Below are 19,602 nucleotides of genomic sequence, written 5' to 3' on the forward strand. Positions count from 1 at the left end.
CTTTGCTACTCGGACGGTGCTGGAGCTGGAAGCTGCAGACGGAGGCGGGTCCGGAGCCCCACGGCTGGGTGAGGGGGGCCCTGCGTGTGTGCTTCTCACTCCTGGCCACACACCGAGGTCAGGTCTCCCCGCTGCCCACCCTTGGCTGTGCCTGTCTGTCCCAGAACCTGCGCCCACCTGAGGGCCACCTCTGACGCAGCTGGAGACAGACAGGCTGTGCTGCTTCTGTGGGCAACTTGCTCTGCCAAGCCCAGGGGCTGCTGAGAACATTTCCAAGCGGCTATGCAAGGGGGTCCTAGCAAGGACCCTGCAGTCCACCTGAGGAAAATGGACCCCGCTTTGTGGGTAGAGACCAGGGTAGAGACGAGACCAGCCGTGCCTGGCCAGCCAGTCCTTGTGCAGAGCCTGAGGCACGTGGCATCCCGCCTCTGCTGGCCTTGACACACTGGTCAGCAGCCAGGGTCATGGCCTGTGCCAGCCGAGGTGACCAGGAGGGAATCGGGTGTCTGCACAGGCCAGAGGGAGGACAGGAGGAGAGGGAGGGGAGGACGTGAGCACAAGAGTACAATCTATGCAGGCTCAGCAGGCTGAAGCCCGAAGATCACCACAAGTTCAAGGCCAGTCTGGGCTACATAGTGAGACCCTATCTCAAAGCAAGAGTAAAACCTCAATCTATGGGGGCAAGGAATGTGTTAACAGGCAAAATATGAATTTCTTTCCCCTTCCAAGAAAGCTAGCAGGAAGGAATCATCTACAAACCTGGTAACAGTAAATTAAAATACTCTTTCCAAAAATCATTCATACAATTTCCTATTTTTTTTTAAATTTTTGCCCACCTATACAAATTAGCTCAACTACTAGAAGAAGCCTCGCAGAGCACAGAAGAGTTTGACTCAAATATACAATATAGGTAAATCATGCAAAAAAAAACCCTCAAATTTTTAAAACAACTAACGTTCTCACTTTTAAATTTAATGTTTAAAATTAATTCACTTTATATCATTAGCCCATTTAAAACTTTTTACTATCTTTTTTTTATCTGTACCAGGTATCTAACTCATGACTGCGCGCTTGCAATGCAGGCACTTATGCCGCTGAGCTAAATTCCTAGCCCACTATCATTTATTTTTAAGCCCTTCATTAACTAGGGTTTTTTTTTTTTTCACTGAAGCAGAAAATCAGTTCATGTAAGAACTAATATATTCTCCAATAGCCCAGTTTCTTGTGTAAGATATAATAAATACCTGTTACTGTCACTGTGAACTTAAAAATCAAAGCGGTATTTAACACAGCACTGAAAGCTGAGGAAGAAACCAACACGCACCGGGGGTTTGCCCAGTAGCAGTAGCTGTGTCTACCGACAGGGTCAGTCATACAAATGCTCATGTTACAAGCAGCAGCATCAGTGCCTCTAGGATCGCAGTTTGCACCTGTTCAACAGCCCTACCACACACACACACACACAGAAATTCAGTCTCGAGTATTCCATGCATCAACATGGAGTCTTCTTACCTCTTTCCCGAGACAAAACCATATCTTTTATTATCTGCATAATGACACGCCCAAGAATCAGGACAGAAATGAGATGATAAACCCTCCATGGAGTCAGTGCGAGGAACCTGTGACGGAAAAACAGACCAATCAGTACTTTAATGTGAGGATTTTCATCTTTTAAAAAAAATTAACAAAGAAACAGCACCTTTTGATAGTAGGCCTGACGGATCGCACTGGTCCCCGAGGTCACCAGCCTCTTGCCTACCCACCCATCTTCCTGCCAGGGGAAAACAGGCTGCAAACTCACCAACCCTGTGGACTGGGCCATCTGATGGGCTACAGGGGCAGAGGTCTGGCAGGGAAGTCCCCAGGACGCAGAGCCTTCCCGTCGGACAAGCAGTGCAAACCTCTGTTTTGCACAACTGGCCACACGTGCCGATGAACACGCACTTGGATGTGACCACAACTCACAGAAAGACGAACCAAAACGACATGAATACAGCACAAGACTCAGAGGAGAAGGGAAGGATGTAAATAAGCCGCCATCCTCACCAGGTACCGGCTGTGCTCAGGATGCCACTGCAGGCAGGAAGGAGTCACACAGCCCACACGGGGGGCACTGCATGGCAGTGGCAGATGCAATGTGGAGGAAATTAGATATAACATGAGAAGATTGGGGTTGGGGAAGTGTGAGCTGCGCATGGCTTTCCAGGTAGTCTCGGTGGCCTTGATGGGAAATAAAGGCAAAAGGACAGGGCTGGGACACCGGCAGGGGACACTGCAGGACAGGTGGCAGCAGGCACTGGCAGGCTTGGAGTGACACGCCAGGCTGCTAGTGAGACAGCCAAAGGCACAGGGCAGGAAAAGGAACAACGAGCCATGCAGAGGGCGAGCTGGGCAGAGAGGAAGCCGGTGACCTGCTTGAAGGAGACTGATCCCACCTAAGCTGCCAGGAGAAGCTGAGGGGACAGCCCTCTCCCTTGAGGGGGACCCAGCTTCCAGCCCGGCTCCAGTGCTAGGTGCCTGCAGGGCCAAGGCCAGAGGAATGAGCAGCAGTCAGGGCAGTGCTTCCTGAACAGCAGTCTGCAACTGCCAGCAAGCTGGTCCCTGGAAGTTCACTAAAACACAGACCCTCAGGCCCCAGCCCTCGCCTGCCAAGTCCCCTGAGATGAGATGGGCACTTCCATAATGCGTGTTTCACACCTATCTTGGTTACTTTCTCTCATTGCTGAGACAAAATATCTGACACTCAAAATGAAAGAAGGAAAGGTTTATTTAGCTCACTGTTTGTGGAGGTTTCAGTCCAAAATCAGCTGGCTCCAAGGCGGGGAGGCATGACACAGGGCAACACTTCAAGGCAGCAGCCAGAACAAAAGCAGCGAGAGCACAAAACAGGGCAGCAAGCCCTTTCCTTCCTGATAAGGTACACAGGCCACCTCCCTCCCTTTCAGGGCAGGTGTAGCCCTCACAAAATCTCCTTGTCCTCCTTTGCACAGGATGAGGATGTTTACAAAGTAAGGATCCTGGCTCCCTGCCTGGTCCCTCTGTTAACTTCTGAACTTCTCAAGCTGACACAAGTGTATCAACCATTACACACCCAATCACTATCTACTTATGGATTACTCCCAAGAGGAATGCAGGGCCAAGGAGCACAGAGGGAAGGCACAGAGACAGAGAGAACCCAAACCCCAGCCCCGAGTGTCACTAACCTGTTCCTCAGCAATCGTCCATTCACACTCGTGTTTCTTTCTCTTAAATTCTTTTTTTTTTAACCCAAGTTGCTCTGGTGTTTGTTTTCTTTGGGATTCAGCTCCTTACTCATTTCTTTTTTTTTTTTTTTTTTCTTTTTCTTTTTTCCAGTACCGGGGATCGAACTCACGACCCCCTGCTTGTAAGGCAGGTACTTATGCCGCTGAGCTAAATCCCCAGCTCCAGCTCCTTACTCATTTCTGATTAATTGTTGCTACTGTCCATGTGCCCAGCTCACATGGCTTTTCCCACGCCATAATAAACTGTCAGTTTACAAAGTTTTTGGTAGTGATTGATAATAGGGAATATGTATCTAAATGCACAGAAGTATGACTCGCTTCAAAAATCAGTGATTATCCTTAAAATTTATAATACCTGGGGCTGCTTCCCATTTGATTTGCACTTATGATCGAAAGTGATTCAATAACAGGACACAGGGCCACTAGTGAGCTGGGAATCTGTGAGTGCCGGACTGGAGTGCTTTATTGCTTTATTAGAATGACCTTTTTTAGCCAGGCACGTTGGCACTCACCTGTAATCCCAGCACTTGAGAGGCTGAGGCAGGAGGATTGTTGTGAGTTTGGGACCAGCCTGGGCCACAAAGTGAGCTCAAAGCCAGCCTGAACTGCATAGTGAGACCCTGTCTCAGAAAAAAAAAAGAAAAGAATGGTCTTTTTTGTAGAGCCCTAGGAAACTTAGAATCCCCTCAAATCGAAAGTTCTTTATAGCCAGCCAGAAAGTCCCTGAAGGATCTTACTAAACACAAAGAAATGCAAAAGCAACCAAAGGCATCAAAGCTGTGAGGGACCCTGGGAGGGGAAGTTTCAAGTTCCAAGAATAAAATAAATTACGTAATGACTAATAAATTAGGACTTCGAAGAGGGAACTCCCACAACAACTTCAAAGAGCACTCTGGGTGTCGCCTGGCTGTCCCGGGCAAGCGCCCAGCAGCCTCTCAGCCAAGGGCCTCGCTGGCCACGAAGCACCCTCGGTCCGCTAAGATAGGAACCCCAAGAATCACTGCCAAGACTGTAGGGGCCCAGTTAGAGGCCTCCTAGGGAGCCAGTGTCTGCCAGTCCCAAGGGTAAAGCCGGAAACGCCTGAGAAGTAAGCCTTCAAGACGAGTGATTTCTATCTGCAAGCCCTGTGCTCAGTTGGTATTTTAATTATGCATAATGTTTGAGATGATTCATCTCATGGTTCTACATTAAAATAAGCAGCCGAGACATTTATTTAGACTTATGACTTGAGGTTAAAATCCCTTTTTAACTTCTTAAAAGTTTTATTAGTATGTATTTATAGTACGTGGAAACATCTGTGAGTTCAATTTTTTTTATAAGAACTGACAAGTAGGGGCTGGGGATTTAGCTCAGGGGCATAAGCACCTTGCCTTGCAAGCAGGAGGTCGTGAGTTCAATCCCCGGTACCGATAAAAACGAAAAAGACAAAAAAAAAAAAAAAAAAAAAAAAGAACTGACAAGTACTAGGGAGGGCTTAGGTTGTCAGATAATTGACATTTTTTAAAAAAATACAAAAAAGAAAATCCAGAGTACAACATGCCCAGCTTCTACAACTCCCCAGATTCGTGGCCCCTACACTGCACCCTTCTAGATTATTGGAGGCAAATCCCAAACATAGCCTCCATCCTCCCCAAAGGCTTCGTGTTCATTTTTATCAGTGCATGTTTGTAGTACACACTGATTACATCTTCATGGGGGGTTGGTACGGGATGTAACACTCCTTAATTCTTTTTTCACACACACTCCCCCGGCACTTCTTGGTCCAATTCTCATTTTCAAAAGATTTTCACTTCCTATTTCAAAAGATTTTTTTAACCAAACAACAATACCATCATGCCTAAAACACCAGTTGAGATTTTTAATGTCATCAGATAGCCTATCAATACCCGTATTTCCCCCAATCACTTCTGCACACTTATGGGAAACAGAAAAGGGAGGATGAATAAAATCATGAGGGGATCCTCAGGGTTCTCGTAATTTCTAGGTCAGCTGCACTCTCGTCCTTTATAATTCTTGAGCACTTTTATAGAAGAAACAGGCTCATTTGCTCAATTCAGTCTCCCTGCTGCTGGGACTTGTTCATTGTATTCTTGTGGGTTAGTCTGACAGTTTCCTGGCTCTGTGTGTGTGTGTGTGTGTGTGTGTGTGTACATACACAAGCACACGTGTGTGTGCCTTCTCCTGTAAACAGGCAGCTGGATCTATCTCGTTTTCTTTCTTCTGTAAACCTTTAAAACAGGCGATGCGTTCCTGGCAGGAAGCAGGAGCAGCCCGGGTGTCTGGTGTGTGCTCCATTAATGATGGCTGTGAGGACTGGTCCCTCGGGCCCACACGGAGGGCACCGGCCTTGCTTCCCTGTTCAGGTGAGCACTGGCCACCAACTGTACCCAAGAGCTTCCAGCATCGTTCTGTGAGGAGCCAGGGAGATGGAGCTCCCAGAAAACCACGATCAATGCTTGATTTTTCCGACAGTGAGCCAGGCTCCCTGGCAGTCCCCAAAGCCAAGTCTCCACATGCCTCCCTTTTTCTTAGTGTTATTAAAAACTCAAGAATCTGACTACATGCGACGGGTTTTGGTCCACCTTGGCGTTATCCTTACTGACCCTTGAGGTGGCCCTGTCTCAGCTGGAGACCCCTGAGTCCCTCTTGGTTAAACCACAGCCATTTTTGATAATGAAGGACTTTAGTTTGATATGGAAAATATACCATTTGCAACAGCGACATAAATTCTCAAAGGAGTATAACTCAACTTTCTAATGAAATCAATCACTCACCCAAGACTCTCTTGACGAAATCTGTTAGGTTTACAAACAAAATAACATCTTGTCAGTTAAATCTTGAAAGCCGGGCTGGGGATTTAGCTCAGCGGCATAAGCGCCTGCCTTGCAAGCAGGCAGTCGTGAGTTCGATCCCCGGTACCGATAAAAACAAAAAAGACAAAAAAAAAAAATTAAAAAAAAAAAAAAAAAATCTTGAAAGCCCAAGCCAGGTGTGGTGGCTCACTCCTGTAATCCCAGCACTTGGGAGACTGAGGCAGGAGGATCACTGCAAGTTCAAGACCAGCCTGGGCTATAAAGTGAGCTCAATGCCAGCCTAAACTGCATAGTGCAATCCTGTCCAAACTAAAAACAAAACAAAACAAAAACACTGAAGGCCCAAAGAAAAATAGGGATTTTGAATGTGTAATTATGAAATTAAATCTCATGCATTAAAAAGTAGTCAAAATCACCTCCGACCAATTTTTACATTAAAAAAGGAAAAACAGCACTTCAGATGTCACACCCTCTGAGAAATGCTGGCACCAAGTGGCTGGGGGAGCCCCAGTGGCACCCATTTATCTTTCATCTGACCCAAGAAGCCTGATGGAGGCATCCAGCTCCCCTCAAACAAGCCTCACCTCAGAAGGTGGGCATTCTCCACAGAGCCATTTCTCAGGGTGCCTGATCCTGGCTGCTGTCGCCCGCAGGGAGCCCTGATCAGGGCCTGGGGAGCCACTGGAACGCCGATGACCGAAGCTGGGCCAGCCAGCACACACTGCCTGGGACCATAGCCAGACCCCCTCGTGTTGAACAGAGCATGGGGTCGGGGGGACCCAAACCCCACAGAAGTTGGAGAAAGCTCTCAGGAAAGATGGCCTGGATAGCAGACCGCCCACACAGCCCTGATCTAGGATAGGGCTGAAGGGAAGGACATAAGCAAAGTCCAGCTTGGAGAGCAGCAGATGCCGAGGAAGGCCAGAGAGCACCTTCCCCTCAACTCTGTCTCCCTCAATGTATGGCCTCAAGTGCTGCCCTCCAAGCCGAGCTGCGGTTCAATAAAGTAGCAGAGAGCACAGACAACTCAGGTTTTACACACACTCCTGCCCTGAGAGGAGGGCACTACCATGATGCCCACTGTACAGATGAGCAAAGAGAGGCTCAGAAATGTCTCAAGGCTCCATGACAAAGGGAGATGACTTCAATGGGAGTGCAGGCAACCCGGCTACAGCTTGCCTTGCCTTTTGTTTTGGTTTTTGTTCTGTTCTTCTGTTCGTTGTTTTTGAGACAATGTCTTGCTATGTAATTCAGATTGGCCTCAAAGTCACTATGCAGCCTAGGCTGCCGTGGAACTCGTGGCGAGCCTCCTGCCTCAGCCTCCCAGGGATTGGAATTACAGCCATACACCCGGCAAGCCTGGTTTTGTTTCAACTCTACCAAGTGTCTGCCACCTCATCTGCCTGCCATCACCTGAAAAGACCTACCAGTGCTATCATCGTTCACAGCCTTTCCCCTCTCCAGTACTGGGACTGAACCCCGAGCTGCACCCCAGCCCCTTTTTCCTGTTTGGATACAGGGTCTTGCCAAGTTGCTCAGGCAAAATTTGAACTTGCAAATCCTCCTGCCTCAGCCTTCCGGAGTGCTGGGATGATGAGCATGTGCCACCTCTCTTACTTTTCAGAATAGTTTTAGGTTGATGATGGAAAAGTTAAGCAGGTAGGACAGAGGTCCCATGCCTTCCCCTCCTTTGCAGACTGCATCCCAACACTCACACCTTGCATTAATAATTCGGGGCACCCATTAGGGGGACCCCTGCGGATTCACCAATCTCACAGGAGCCCACGTGTCCACGGGGCTTCGCCCCGGGCTGGGTCTCCCACAGCCTTAGACAATCCCCTAACCTCCTGTGTCTGCACTGGAGCTGCACACAGAAGGCCCACGCGGCCCCAGGAAGCCCTCCTCACAGCTCGGATCTCGGTCCCACCCCACGGCCTGCCTCTTTCGGTGGACTCAGAGGAGTGTAGCTTCCTCCTGGTGCAGCCCCTCACTCAACGACAGGCACTGGGATTGCTCTTCACACCTCTGTGGCTGCACAGTGCACAGATGCTGACCACAGCACCGCATCCCACCATTTGATGAACTTGGGGTCATCTGCTCAGCTCCCAGGACATCCCCCGCTGCTTCTGACTTAAGGCCACGGGGACCCGAGCTCCTGTTAACGCGCATGGGTGGGATTTTGCACGGACTCTCGTTTTCAACTCCCATCAATGTGGCCTTCTTGGTACACAGCCGGGCCCGCGCGCAGGTGGGTGCCGAGCTCACCAGCAACCTGGAGGCTGAGTGTGGCCCATGGGACATGCTCTGCACTCCTGCGTGACAGTACACGGTGGCAGCAGTCGCGTCAGCTTCAGGACACCCACGCAGTCGGTATCTGAGGCTCATCAGCACTCGTGGGCACAGCTGATCAAAGATAGTGATCAGCACAGGGGCCCTGTCCTCCTCCATTAGCAGTGACCCAGATTCATTAAGCAGCACCTGGTGATGTGGGAGCGTGACCAATCTGCTGCTGTGTCCTTGTCCCTGCCTCTTCACAGTACGGGGGTTTTGTGAGCAACCTGCCAACCCTCTGCATTCTGAGGTCTGGGTGCCTACAAGTGGCCATGCGCTGGGCCACCACCAACCATGCTTGAGGTATAGGACACTCCTGTGTAGACCAACTGAACACTACCAGACCCTCCCGAAGGAATCAGGCTCAGGGTGACCTGGCTGATCAGGCTGTGGTGAAGACAGCCACACACAGCCATCGGAAGGCCCTGGAAGAAGTTGGGTGTGTTGGCACATGTCTACAGTCCTAGCACTTGGGAGGCTGAAGCAGGAAGATCATTACAGTTCAAGGCCAGCCTGGGCTCCAAAGTAAGTTCAAGGCCAGCCTAAACTGCACAGTGAAACCTTGTCTCAAAAAAAGAAAAGAGGGGAGAAGGAGAAGTAGAAGGAGAAGGAGAAGGAAAAGAAGGAGAAGGAGAAGGAGAAGGAGGAGGAGGAGAGGGAGAAAGAAAAGGAGGAGGCAACCCTGGAACACAGCTGTCCCTGGGTGGCTGTGGTCACAGGGGACCTGAGAGATTGAGAGAGCAGAGATGGGGTGCAGCCTCGGAAGACAGGTGCTGCCCACACACCATCCCCTCAGCTCAGGTTCATAATTCCCCAGGTGCAGACATGTCCTCTCCCCAGGCACTGTCACCCCAACCCAGACCAACACGAGAGGCCAACCCAGTGCAACCTCCACTCCAGGGTGCTGCCAGGACCTGGACCCAGGACGTGACAGGCCCATGCCCCAACCCCCTGAGGGTCCACACAGCCACCAGCCATGGGGGCACACTCACGGCTGTCCTCTGCCACCAGTGTCATCAGCTGCTGCCCTGGATGTCACTCAAGGAGGGAGGGACATAGTGGGGGCTGGGCAGGGCCAGGACCAAGTGGCAGGGAAGGTGGGGTCCAGCCAGGGCTCCAAGCCCCCAGCCCGAGCACCACCATATCAGCTAGAATCTCAGCTTTTAGGAAACAAATGGTGTCTTAATTTAAAAAGGTACATTAGCTTTTTTTCTTGTGATTGGTTAGAATGAGCCCTCAGCCTACAGAGAGATCTTTCTGATAGCTGAAGCCTGAGAAATGGGTGGGAAAGCTTCTGAATGTTTGTGGTTCTGGCATCTACTGATGTGGCCCTGGTCCCTGAGCTAATCTGAATAAAAATGAGGCTCAGTGGCCCTTTTTTTTAAATCGGTACCAGGGATCGAACTCACGACTACCTGCTTACAAGGCAGGCGCTTATGCCATTGAGCTAAATCCCCAGGCCTTAGTGGCCTTTTTTGTGGAACTGAAAATTTTCTGAAGAAGAAAAGCCATGACGGGAACCCAGTTGAGGGCAGGGTTGGCTGAATGGGTAAGCCACGGAATGGGTACACTCAGCAGGGATTAAGACAGGGAGGAGCAAAATCCCGCCTCAAAACACCAGATGAAGTAAATGTCTGACCCACCACGTGACTCACCTGCCAAAGATACTCAAGCTTTTGGAAACCAGGGCAGACATATATTACATATGCCAACTATAATAAACATGCACATCACAGCTGGCCAACATTACATAAGCTGATTACATGATTTACAAGATAAAGTCACAGGGTAATTATAGGAGACGATTTGGGCAGCTCCCTTGAATGCAGAACAATTGCTTCAGCATTCATTAAACTGAACTCTGTCTCCATGTGTGATGTGTACAGAGCTGGCTATGCTATCTTCTCCCTCAACAAGCAATGCAAATAGGGCTAGCTGAGGTACTGACATGCAGTCCTTGAGGCCAACCAAGTTTCCTGGCTCTTCACATCGTGCTCCCCATAAACAGTTGAATACAGCTGGATGGCAGAGCTTCAAAATGTCAATTGGATACAAGTTCTAATTTAAGAGGCTATGACTTCCCAGGGCATAAAAGTTTACATATCAGAAACTTAAGTAACAGCCTCCTAAAACATTTAAATGCTGGGGCTGGGGATTTAGCTCAGCGGCATAAGCGCCTGCCTTGCAAGCAGGCAGTCGTGAGTTCGATCACTGGTACCAATAAAAACAAAAAAAAACATTTAAATGCTACCCTAAGTAGGTTATGCAGACTGGTCTTTCTGCACATCCTTCTCTGCATATTGCAGAGGTGTTTGCTCTCCACCTGGCCAGCTCACCTCATGTCATTCCCGCCAATCTCACCATCACTCATCCTTGAGCCACTTGCTTCTTCACACGATAATAAATGCTGAGTGATGCCTGAGATTATAGCCTTTGTTCCATGCATCTGCACCTGGACCAGACTTAGGACCCTCTGGCTGCTCATAGCTGTAAATATGTCTTAGTATCTTTATTCTCGCTGTGGGTCGCACTGGAAGTGGTAGATTTGAATTAACTCGCTGGGATTCTGATAACATTTTCATGGGATTACAAAGATAATTTTCTAGACTGTGAAGATGAAAAAAAAAAAGATCACAATATTATACAGAATTACAATATTCAATATTGGAATTATAATAGGCCATGACACCCCTTGTGTCTCAGACTCACGCCGTGATTTGCTGGGACTGGACATCACCACACGCACCTATTCTCAGCCAGGGGCTGCTGCTCCTCTGGCTCAGTCAGTGTGGAGACAGCTTTAAAACCACTCCGTGCTACTCTGGTGACTCATGGGTCCTGCGATTCTCACAGCCCACAGACGACTTCCAGTCACCCTGGTGCAGTGTCAGTTGTGATTCTCTTTTCTACTGGGTCACTATGATTGCTCCTGTCTTGCTGTCTGGTGGGGGTGCTAGTGGTTGTCTGTTTCTTGCAGCTTCTTTTACTCCACTTCCAGATTCAGTGGCCTTACTGTGAAACTTTGTTTTCATGCTGGGGAACAGTGGTGGATGAGACCCATCTCTCTCTCCCACCCCTGAGGCAGTGAAGGAGTGAGACAGCACAGGTGCTTGGAGGTGGAGAAGATAGATACAGGAGGACCAGTGAGACCAGGGAGACAGAAACTGAGAAGGCTGACCCTTTGCTTAGGCCAGAAAAGGGTCCAGGAACACTTCGACCGCTTCTAGTTCAGCATGTGCTAGGATTTTAAGAAGAAAAGTTGGCCGGGGATTTAGCTCAGCGGCATAAGCGCCTGCCTTGCAAGTACAGGATCGTGTTTGATTCCTGGTACCAAAAAAAAAAAAAAGAAGAAGAAGAAGAAGAAGAAAAAGAAAGGTTTCCCTAGGTATGGGGGTGCACAGGTGGAACCCCAGCACTTGGGAGGCTGAGGCAGGAGGATCCCTGTGAGTTCGAAGCCAGCCTGAATTACATAGTGAGACCTTGTCTAAACAAACAAATAAAACAAAAACTAAAGCACAAAAGAGGAGAAGGAATCAGGAGAAAATGTTCCTGTTAAATTAAATTAGAGGCTTTGACAAATTCAAGGTTAGTCTGCACTGGCTGCCCACAGAGCCCTGGAGAGCTGGGGCATTGAGTCTCAAAGGCACTCAGCAAGCCAATGAGGGGCCAGGGTCTAAACTCCTCCCCGGAAATGCAGCATCTCAGCTTCGCCTGCGTGGATCACCCAGACCCCTGCCAAGACCGGGCTCCTGCGGGTCCCTTTGCTCATCTGGGAGGACCACGTACACATGGGGCCTGGAGGTGGCTGCTTGGGGTCAGCAGTGGACATGGTCACAGCGGCCTGTCCAAACAGGCCTGTCCAAGCAGGAGGGCAGCCTCTGCAAAAAAAGGCTGCCTGTGGTTGGCTCCAACTGACCCAGAAGCTAACTTTCCATCCCAGTGAGTTCCCCAAAGTCCCCAAGGGCAAATGTCTTTTTGTATTTTTTCTTACCGTGTTACTTTTTTATCAGTACATAATGGTCATGCTTAGTCTCGGTTTTGGTACAGGTACATACGATGTCTTAATTCTTTTAGGCCAAATTTCTTATACAGCAAAAATGAAGGGGAAAAAGTCTATGGATAAAAGCATTAGAACCATCATGGTTCTGATGTAGAATGATGTTCTGCATTATTTGCTTTTAACCTTCAACACAGAACTCTAAAAGTGGGATTTTGCTTCCATTTACTAAAACGTATATGACCATTGAGTGAGCCCTGAGAAGTCCTTGGTGTGCGCTGGCTTTCTGAGTCTGGAGTGGCTCTGACAATCAAGGCAGGAATCTCATAAAGCACAAGGGTTTACACCAAATAGCATTCAAAAACGGAATATAAGGAGCCTCTGAAGTGTGAAGGCAGTCCACTACTTTAATATCAGAAAATCCAAGCCATGCTGGGCTGCCACTGGCAGGGGACAGCCAGACCCCAGTCTTTCCCCATGAGTCAGCACCATCTGTTGACTGTAGCAGGGAGAGAACAAGGATTCACCAAGAAGCAAGCCCTCCCTGTGAACCAGCACCATGCACAGGCCACTGGGGGGGGAGGGGAGACAGCCAGACCCCTTTGGCACACAGGCTGGCAAACAAAAGTCAATCCCCTCTCCCCTGCTCCAGTAAGCAACCAGCTGATCCGAAGAAGCACAGGCTGTGGTGATAGCCTTGGAGGTGAAATGCGATTGGATGCCTGTGGCGTTCTGCTGTTTCACTGACCTTGCAGGTCTAGGGTCAGTGGTCTGATCATCGTTCAGAGGGTAACAGTATGCAGGGTGGCATCTGGCGGGGCGGGGGGGGGGGTCTCCTGAGGGAGGCAGCCATTGTTAATTTCATATTGTCTTGTTTCTGAAGTCCTGTATCATTTTCACTGTTTTGTTGGGTTGGGTTTTATTCTGTTTGGTCTTGTTTGATTTTGTTATATCTGATGGCATGGGCAGCTATTTCAAAAATAACAAAGTATCATGTGGTAGCCATTTTGGATTTACAATTGTCTTGAAGTCCTTTATTGCATTCATTGTTTTCCTTTTTTGGTTCTATTCTGTTCAGATTGATTTTTACTATGTCTAAAGGTATCTACAGCTATTTTGCTGCAGACATTGAGAGCCATTAAGGTAACCATTGTCAATTTCGTATTGTTTTTAAATCCTGTGTCACTTATGCTGATTTGTTTTGATTGCTTTTATTGTTTTATTTTTCTTGATTCTATCCTCTTTAAAATAAAATTTTAAAAAAGCAAAATAACCCAGAACACTTTTATACAGATCCTGAAAAATTAGTTTCCACTGTAAAATTAAACTACAAACCATTAAGAAAAAGCTGTCAAGTAAATCACAACCCTTCAAACTGTAGCATACATTTGATCTCTGCAGAGCTGGTTAAACATGTATGTGTGCTGGGCAAGAGGATACTTGTTACTTCTTTTAAAAAATCAACAAAATATATACTTGCAGATAATTTAGAGAGAGTACCTTATCATAAAATGGAGCAAGATCAAGTGATAGCTGGTCACAGATCAGATGAGACAAGACCTTGTTTGACTGTGACCAGAGAAAGAGTGAACAGACAGCCCGAGAGGTAAGCGGGAAGTGGATCCTTCTGCAGGGAAAAGAGACCAGAAAGACTGGAAGACATCAAAGGCAGGGAACCACCGCTTGCAGCAGCTATAAGAAAGGGCCTGCCCTGGAGGACCAGTGCGGCTTGGTTCCAGTAGAAACAGGTCCTGAAAATCCCAGGAATTCAGGGAATGTGCCCAAGTCAGCCAGGCCTGCAGGGAGGCTCTGTGTGCAGCCTGAGCACAAAGGGGAGAAGCCAGGGCGGACTGGAGTGGAACCAAGTCCCTGGGGTCAAGGCAGGGACAACAGACACAGCCTCTCTGCTTCTCTGTTCTGGGGTGTTGAGATGAGTCATCCCAGCGCAGCATCGGGGCTCCTGCTGCAGGGGCACAGTTATAATGTATAAACACGTTTATAAAATAGCAAACTGATAGATATTGCATGATCTGTTGGAGGTCTCTGACCATGTTTCCGGCCTGCTGCTTCTGCTGAATTCAGTTGACCTTGACAGTGTCTGCAGCCCAGCTGCACAGCTCTGATGAGCACTGAGTCGAAGTAATGTCCACGCCTTAAGGCACCCCAGGCCGATCATGGACACCTTTAACTCTGCTCATTCTAAAGGGCTCCCTCCCTTTGTTCCCAGTGCTCTATATTATGATAAACAATTCCTTTGTTTCAATAAATCTGTTCAAGACTAACCTGCCAGTCAATATATGACTCAAGGTATGTAAGCAATTAAGCAATGTTCTGTCACTTGCTTTGTAGTTCCCACCTCTAAATTACATATAAACTAAGCTCTCTGTAAACTCAGGGCTGTTGCCTTTGAGGAACTATCCCACAACGGTCTGCTGGTGTAGACTGAACACTGCTGCCTTCTCATCTCCTCAGTGCCAAGAGTCTTCCTTTCGGCTGGGCGTGGCTTGGGATTTTCCCACAACACTGTGACCTGCCAAGTACCAGCTGGCTGTCTGCCCAGTGCAGTGCCTGCTGCCTTCTACCAAACCTGGTCATGATGGGGAAGATGACATCCTCAAAGGGTGGGCAAGTCACCCTTTGCAACCCACCCTGGCTGACATACCAGCGAGTAAAAACCTAACTCCTATGACCAGATCCAGTCACGGGAAGCAAAAAGACAAGAATCAAAGTCACGCACTGAAACACGATGGCCAGAAGGAGGAAAGGAATTCCAAGGGACAGCAGAGGAGATGAGAGAAATAAGCATAGGAAGGCGAGGAAGTTCTAGGGATGGCAGCAGGTTTCTTGGGGTTCCCACACAATCGGCAGATGTCCTGTGTGTCTTCCCCACCTGAACCTACAAGTTTGGGGGCTGAACCCCAGCTGCTCCTGCATGGACAGAACCCCTCCATATCCTCCAAGCTGGTATTTTCATTTTAAGTTCAGGCACTGATGAGCTAAGGTCTTCTAAAAACTTCCTTATCACCACCAGAATTACTTGAGCCCCTTTTTAAAAATATGGATGCCTGGGCCCCCTGCAGACCCAGCAGATTAGAACTATAGAATCCACGGTAACAGCTGGGAGCTGGATCACTGTCAGCAGAGCCCTCTGGGTATTTCCCACAGCCACACCTCCTGATCCCACAGCCTCACTTCCTGATTCCCGCTATGTACGTGACCCAAGCAGCACACTTAGCTGGGGCCTCTTCCTAAATAAATAAACCCGTGTACATACTGTGATGCCTGTCGCTTTGCGTTATGGTAGCAAAATACCATAGACCAGATGACTTATAAGCCACAGAAATTTATTTCTCCCAACTCTGGAAGCCTGGAAATTCAACATTAAGGTTCCAGCAAAGCTGGTGGGTGGTACCTTCTCACTCTGCATTGGCATTGAGGGAAAGATGAGAGGTCTCTCTCAGGCCTCCCTCATGAGGGCACTAATTTCAAAGGTAAGGGCTCTACCCTCATGACGAATCACCTCCCAAGGGTCCCATGTGCTATTTCTACCATCCTGGGGATTGTATTTCAGTATAAGAATTTGGGGGGACATAACACTCAACAGGGCCTGAGGACAGGTCCCAGAGGCCCCCAAGGAGAAGGGCTGTTGGGGACAAGAGTGGAGAGGGAGGAGACATTAATGAACTCCATGCAGCATCACGGGGAGAACCCAAGAAAGACAGAAGCTGGCGAATCATGAGGCCCTGCCAGGTACTAGGTATTTCCACATCCCCATCTCTAGTGTTCCTAAACAATAGGATGCACTTAGACAGAGACGATCTGTATCCACCAGTGAATGAGGCTGGAGCAGTGTGTCTCAGATCCTGCAGCCTGTCAGCGAGGGAGGTGATATAACCTGGGTCTTCCCGAATCCGAGGCATGGCTCTGGTCCCGCTGTGTCCAGCTTTGCTCTACTGATCAATCTTTGGTACCAGGTGTTCCAGAGCCACTGAGCATCATTTTCAATGCTCACTGGGCAAGGCCACCATACTCAGTGTTTTACCCACAGCCGGCTGCAGCCCATGCCGATGGGCCTGACCTTGCACAGGGCCCCAAAAAGGAATTCACCGTCTCTGCCATTCTGGGGCAGCTGGCTCAACCACAGCTATGATAGAAGATTCTCGTGTTTTCCCACTGCTTTTACTCTGAAAGAACCAAAATACAAAAAACCGGACTCCGGCCCACAGGCATAGGTACAGACTCCTCCTCTCCCCTGGCTGCCTGGCCCTCCCCTGCCCGGAGTCCACTTACCCCGACACAACTAAACCTTTGCCAAGGAAACGAACCTGATCACCGCTGTGTACGAACCGTCCTATCCATGGTCGTTCTTGGCCGCGTACTTGGGCTCAGAAGGGTTCACACTGACTTCCAAGAACAACATCTGGGCTCTCTCCACCTTGCAGGCCAAGGTAACATCACATATCAAATGGCCAAAAACTCTTTTTTTTTTTTTTTTTTTGGTCTTTTTCATTTTTTATCGGTACCGGGGATTGAACTCACGACTGCCTGCTCGCAAGGCAGGCGCTTATGCCGCTGAGCTAAATCTCCAGCCCCCAAAAACTCATTTTACCATAGTGATAGAGGTTAGAAGTCCAGGACCAAGAGGTTAGCAATTTGGTTTTTCCTGAGGCCTGTCTCTTGCTTTGGTTTCTTGGGAGAGATTTCTGTTTGTTTAGAGACAGGATTTCACTGTGTAGCTCAGGCTGGCTTTGACCTTGGTGTCCTCCTGCCTCTGCCTGCTGAGTGCTGGGATTTTAGGTTGTGCCAGCACTCTGAAGCCTGTCACTTGCCTTGCACAAAGTCATCTGTGACCTCACAGAGCCTTTCCTCTATGCATGCTCTTCCCCAGTGTCCTTGATGAAGACCCATCCACGTGACGTCATTTAACTCTGCTGCCTTTCTAAAAGTTCTGTCCCCAGTATGTAGTCACAGTCTGAAGTGTACCAGAAGTCAAGACTTCAATATCTGACTCTGGAAAGGAAACAACTTAGACTATGCATCTAGACCATCTACACAGCCTGCTCCAAGGTCAACTTCAAAGTCAAGGTTAATGGGCTCGGTAACATGCCCTGTCCACCCTGCTCCTCCCAAACTCCCGGCTGCAAAAGCAAGTATTCTCTTGGGCTGCGACTCAGTACCCAGAATGAGACTGGGGCTGGAACAACTGAACGGGCCACAGGAAACTAGGTACATCAGAAAGCTCCTAGACATCGGAGAGACCATGGCATCCTGGCTGACACTGCTCCCTGACCTACTTTGGTCTAGACGATGAATTCTGTGGTCACCCTACCTTAGATCCAAATGAACACATAAGAGAAACACACTCCAAGCTGTTTCCAAAGCCTACAGCATAAAATACACTGAGCAGTGAATCAGTGATTGTGCCTCCCTAGTGGGCCACCTATTTGAAGGCTAAGTGCAGAGTCCTCATCAGTATGAAGGAGCCTCGCTGACCAAGCCACTGACAATCACTGCTCTCTGTCCCCATCCTGGGACCCTTACAGATGTCCCTGAACATCTGGAACCCTGTATTCAGTACCCATGTCTGGACAATGTCACTCATCTGTTTCTCATCCAATGGCAAAAGGATCAAGATGTCACAGGAAAGCCAGACCTACTGAGGGACGCATGTCTTCACAGTTTCCAGGACACAGGGAACAGACTAGAGACGACCCTGGCCATTGTCCCTAGGACAAGTGGCCCTGGGAAGGGGAGCTCACAGCTGAGGACTCTGGTCCCTGCTGGTGCAGCTGTACCAAGCAAGACAGAGTGGGAGGTGAAGAGAAGCTTCGGGTGCACCCTCCCAGCTGGACCTGGTGCCAGTGGCCACACCCCAGGTGGGCCTGAGTGTCAGGGCCACCTTGAGGCCCGAGGTTGTGTTATGTCAGCCCAGGTGGGAAAACACCTGCTGGTTCTTTCCCATGGCTCATATTAAAAGAGAAGACAAACAGAGAGGGAAAGACAGACATTGTGTGTACATACACAGAATGAGGATGAAATGATAGCTGCCCACTGGGTCCAGTCCAGTAAATTCTCTAGACTCTGTGGTTCCAGAACATTCTACAGGAAACCTGGCTTGACAATGAATCTCTTTTAATGGCTGTGGACTCCGGGTGAGCTGTCTGCCAGTGCCTCACCACTACTCTCGGAGGGGATGACGGCATTACCCAAACTTTTCTTATCTCACAAATGAGGAAAACCATAGATCAGAAAGATAACGTCGCTGGTTTTAGGTTCATCTGGCTAGAAGCTCTCTCCCCAGACACACACACACACACACACACACACACACCAGTCTGCCTCTGGGAACATCTATTTCTATTATACCTAAATCCAACCCAGAGAGTAGGTATCTCCTATAACACAGAATAAATATAAAACTTAAGGAAACTGGGCAAAGGGAAAATACACTAAGGGAAAGAGGTCTCCAGTTGAAGCACAGCCCACAGGAAGTTAAGGTCGAGCTGAGATGCGAGTCACCAAGCTGCTTCAGAAATGACCTCTCAGGGTAAAAATTCCATACTTCATCCTTGGGAGAGTGTTCTTCGGGTTTTGTTTTTTTGATACTGTGGACTGAACACAGGGCTTTCACACTGAGCTACATTCCCAGTCATTTTTATTTTCTTTATTTTGAGACAGGGTCTTGTTATGTCGCTAAGCTTCCCGGGTTAAATTTGAACTTGCAATCCTTCTGTCTCAGCCTCCCAGAATGCTGGGATCACAGGCACTCACCACAACGCCCAGCTAGAAATGCTTCCTTCCTGGGAGAAGACAGACTAACACAGGGAAACACTCCAGGCTCAGAATAGAAAATCGACCGATTCAGCCCAGCAAGCCTGTAAGTGAATGTCTCGGACACCATCCCAAGCTCACCCTAAGGGCCAACAGCAGAATAAAAGTGAGTCTCTGAAGACGTCTGTTTGTAGCACTTTCCGCTACTCCCCCAAAAAGTAGCTATGAAACAGGAAGAACAGGGGAAACAGTGACCAGAAGTGTTTCAGGAGACACCAAACGCCCTACACACACAATTTAAAACTCACGCGGGTTGGGGGCTGGGGATTTAGCTCAGCGGCATAAGCACCTGCCTTGCAAGCAAGTGGTCATGCATTTAATCCCCAGTACCAATTAAAAAAAAAAAAAAAACAGGTTTATTGGAAAC

At 48.7% G+C, this 19,602-nt stretch overlaps 1 protein-coding gene across 1 annotated transcript in view; it reads right to left on the reverse strand.

Moving 5' to 3' along the window:
• The window catches only part of Retreg1 (reticulophagy regulator 1), a 125,224-nt gene that overhangs the window by 85,094 nt on the left and 20,528 nt on the right, over window positions 1-19,602 (reverse strand). Inside the window, exon 2 of the mRNA XM_023563754.2 lies at window positions 1,513-1,619. Within this exon, the coding sequence (XP_023419522.2) occupies window positions 1,513-1,619 (107 nt within the window). The remainder of the gene's footprint in view (window positions 1-1,512; window positions 1,620-19,602) is intronic.

This window comes from Cavia porcellus, unplaced genomic scaffold (assembly GCF_034190915.1).
Source record: "Cavia porcellus strain 051 isolate PalLab524CR breed Dunkin Hartley unplaced genomic scaffold, mCavPor4.1 scaffold_11, whole genome shotgun sequence".
Classification (NCBI taxonomy): Eukaryota; Metazoa; Chordata; class Mammalia; order Rodentia; family Caviidae; genus Cavia; species Cavia porcellus.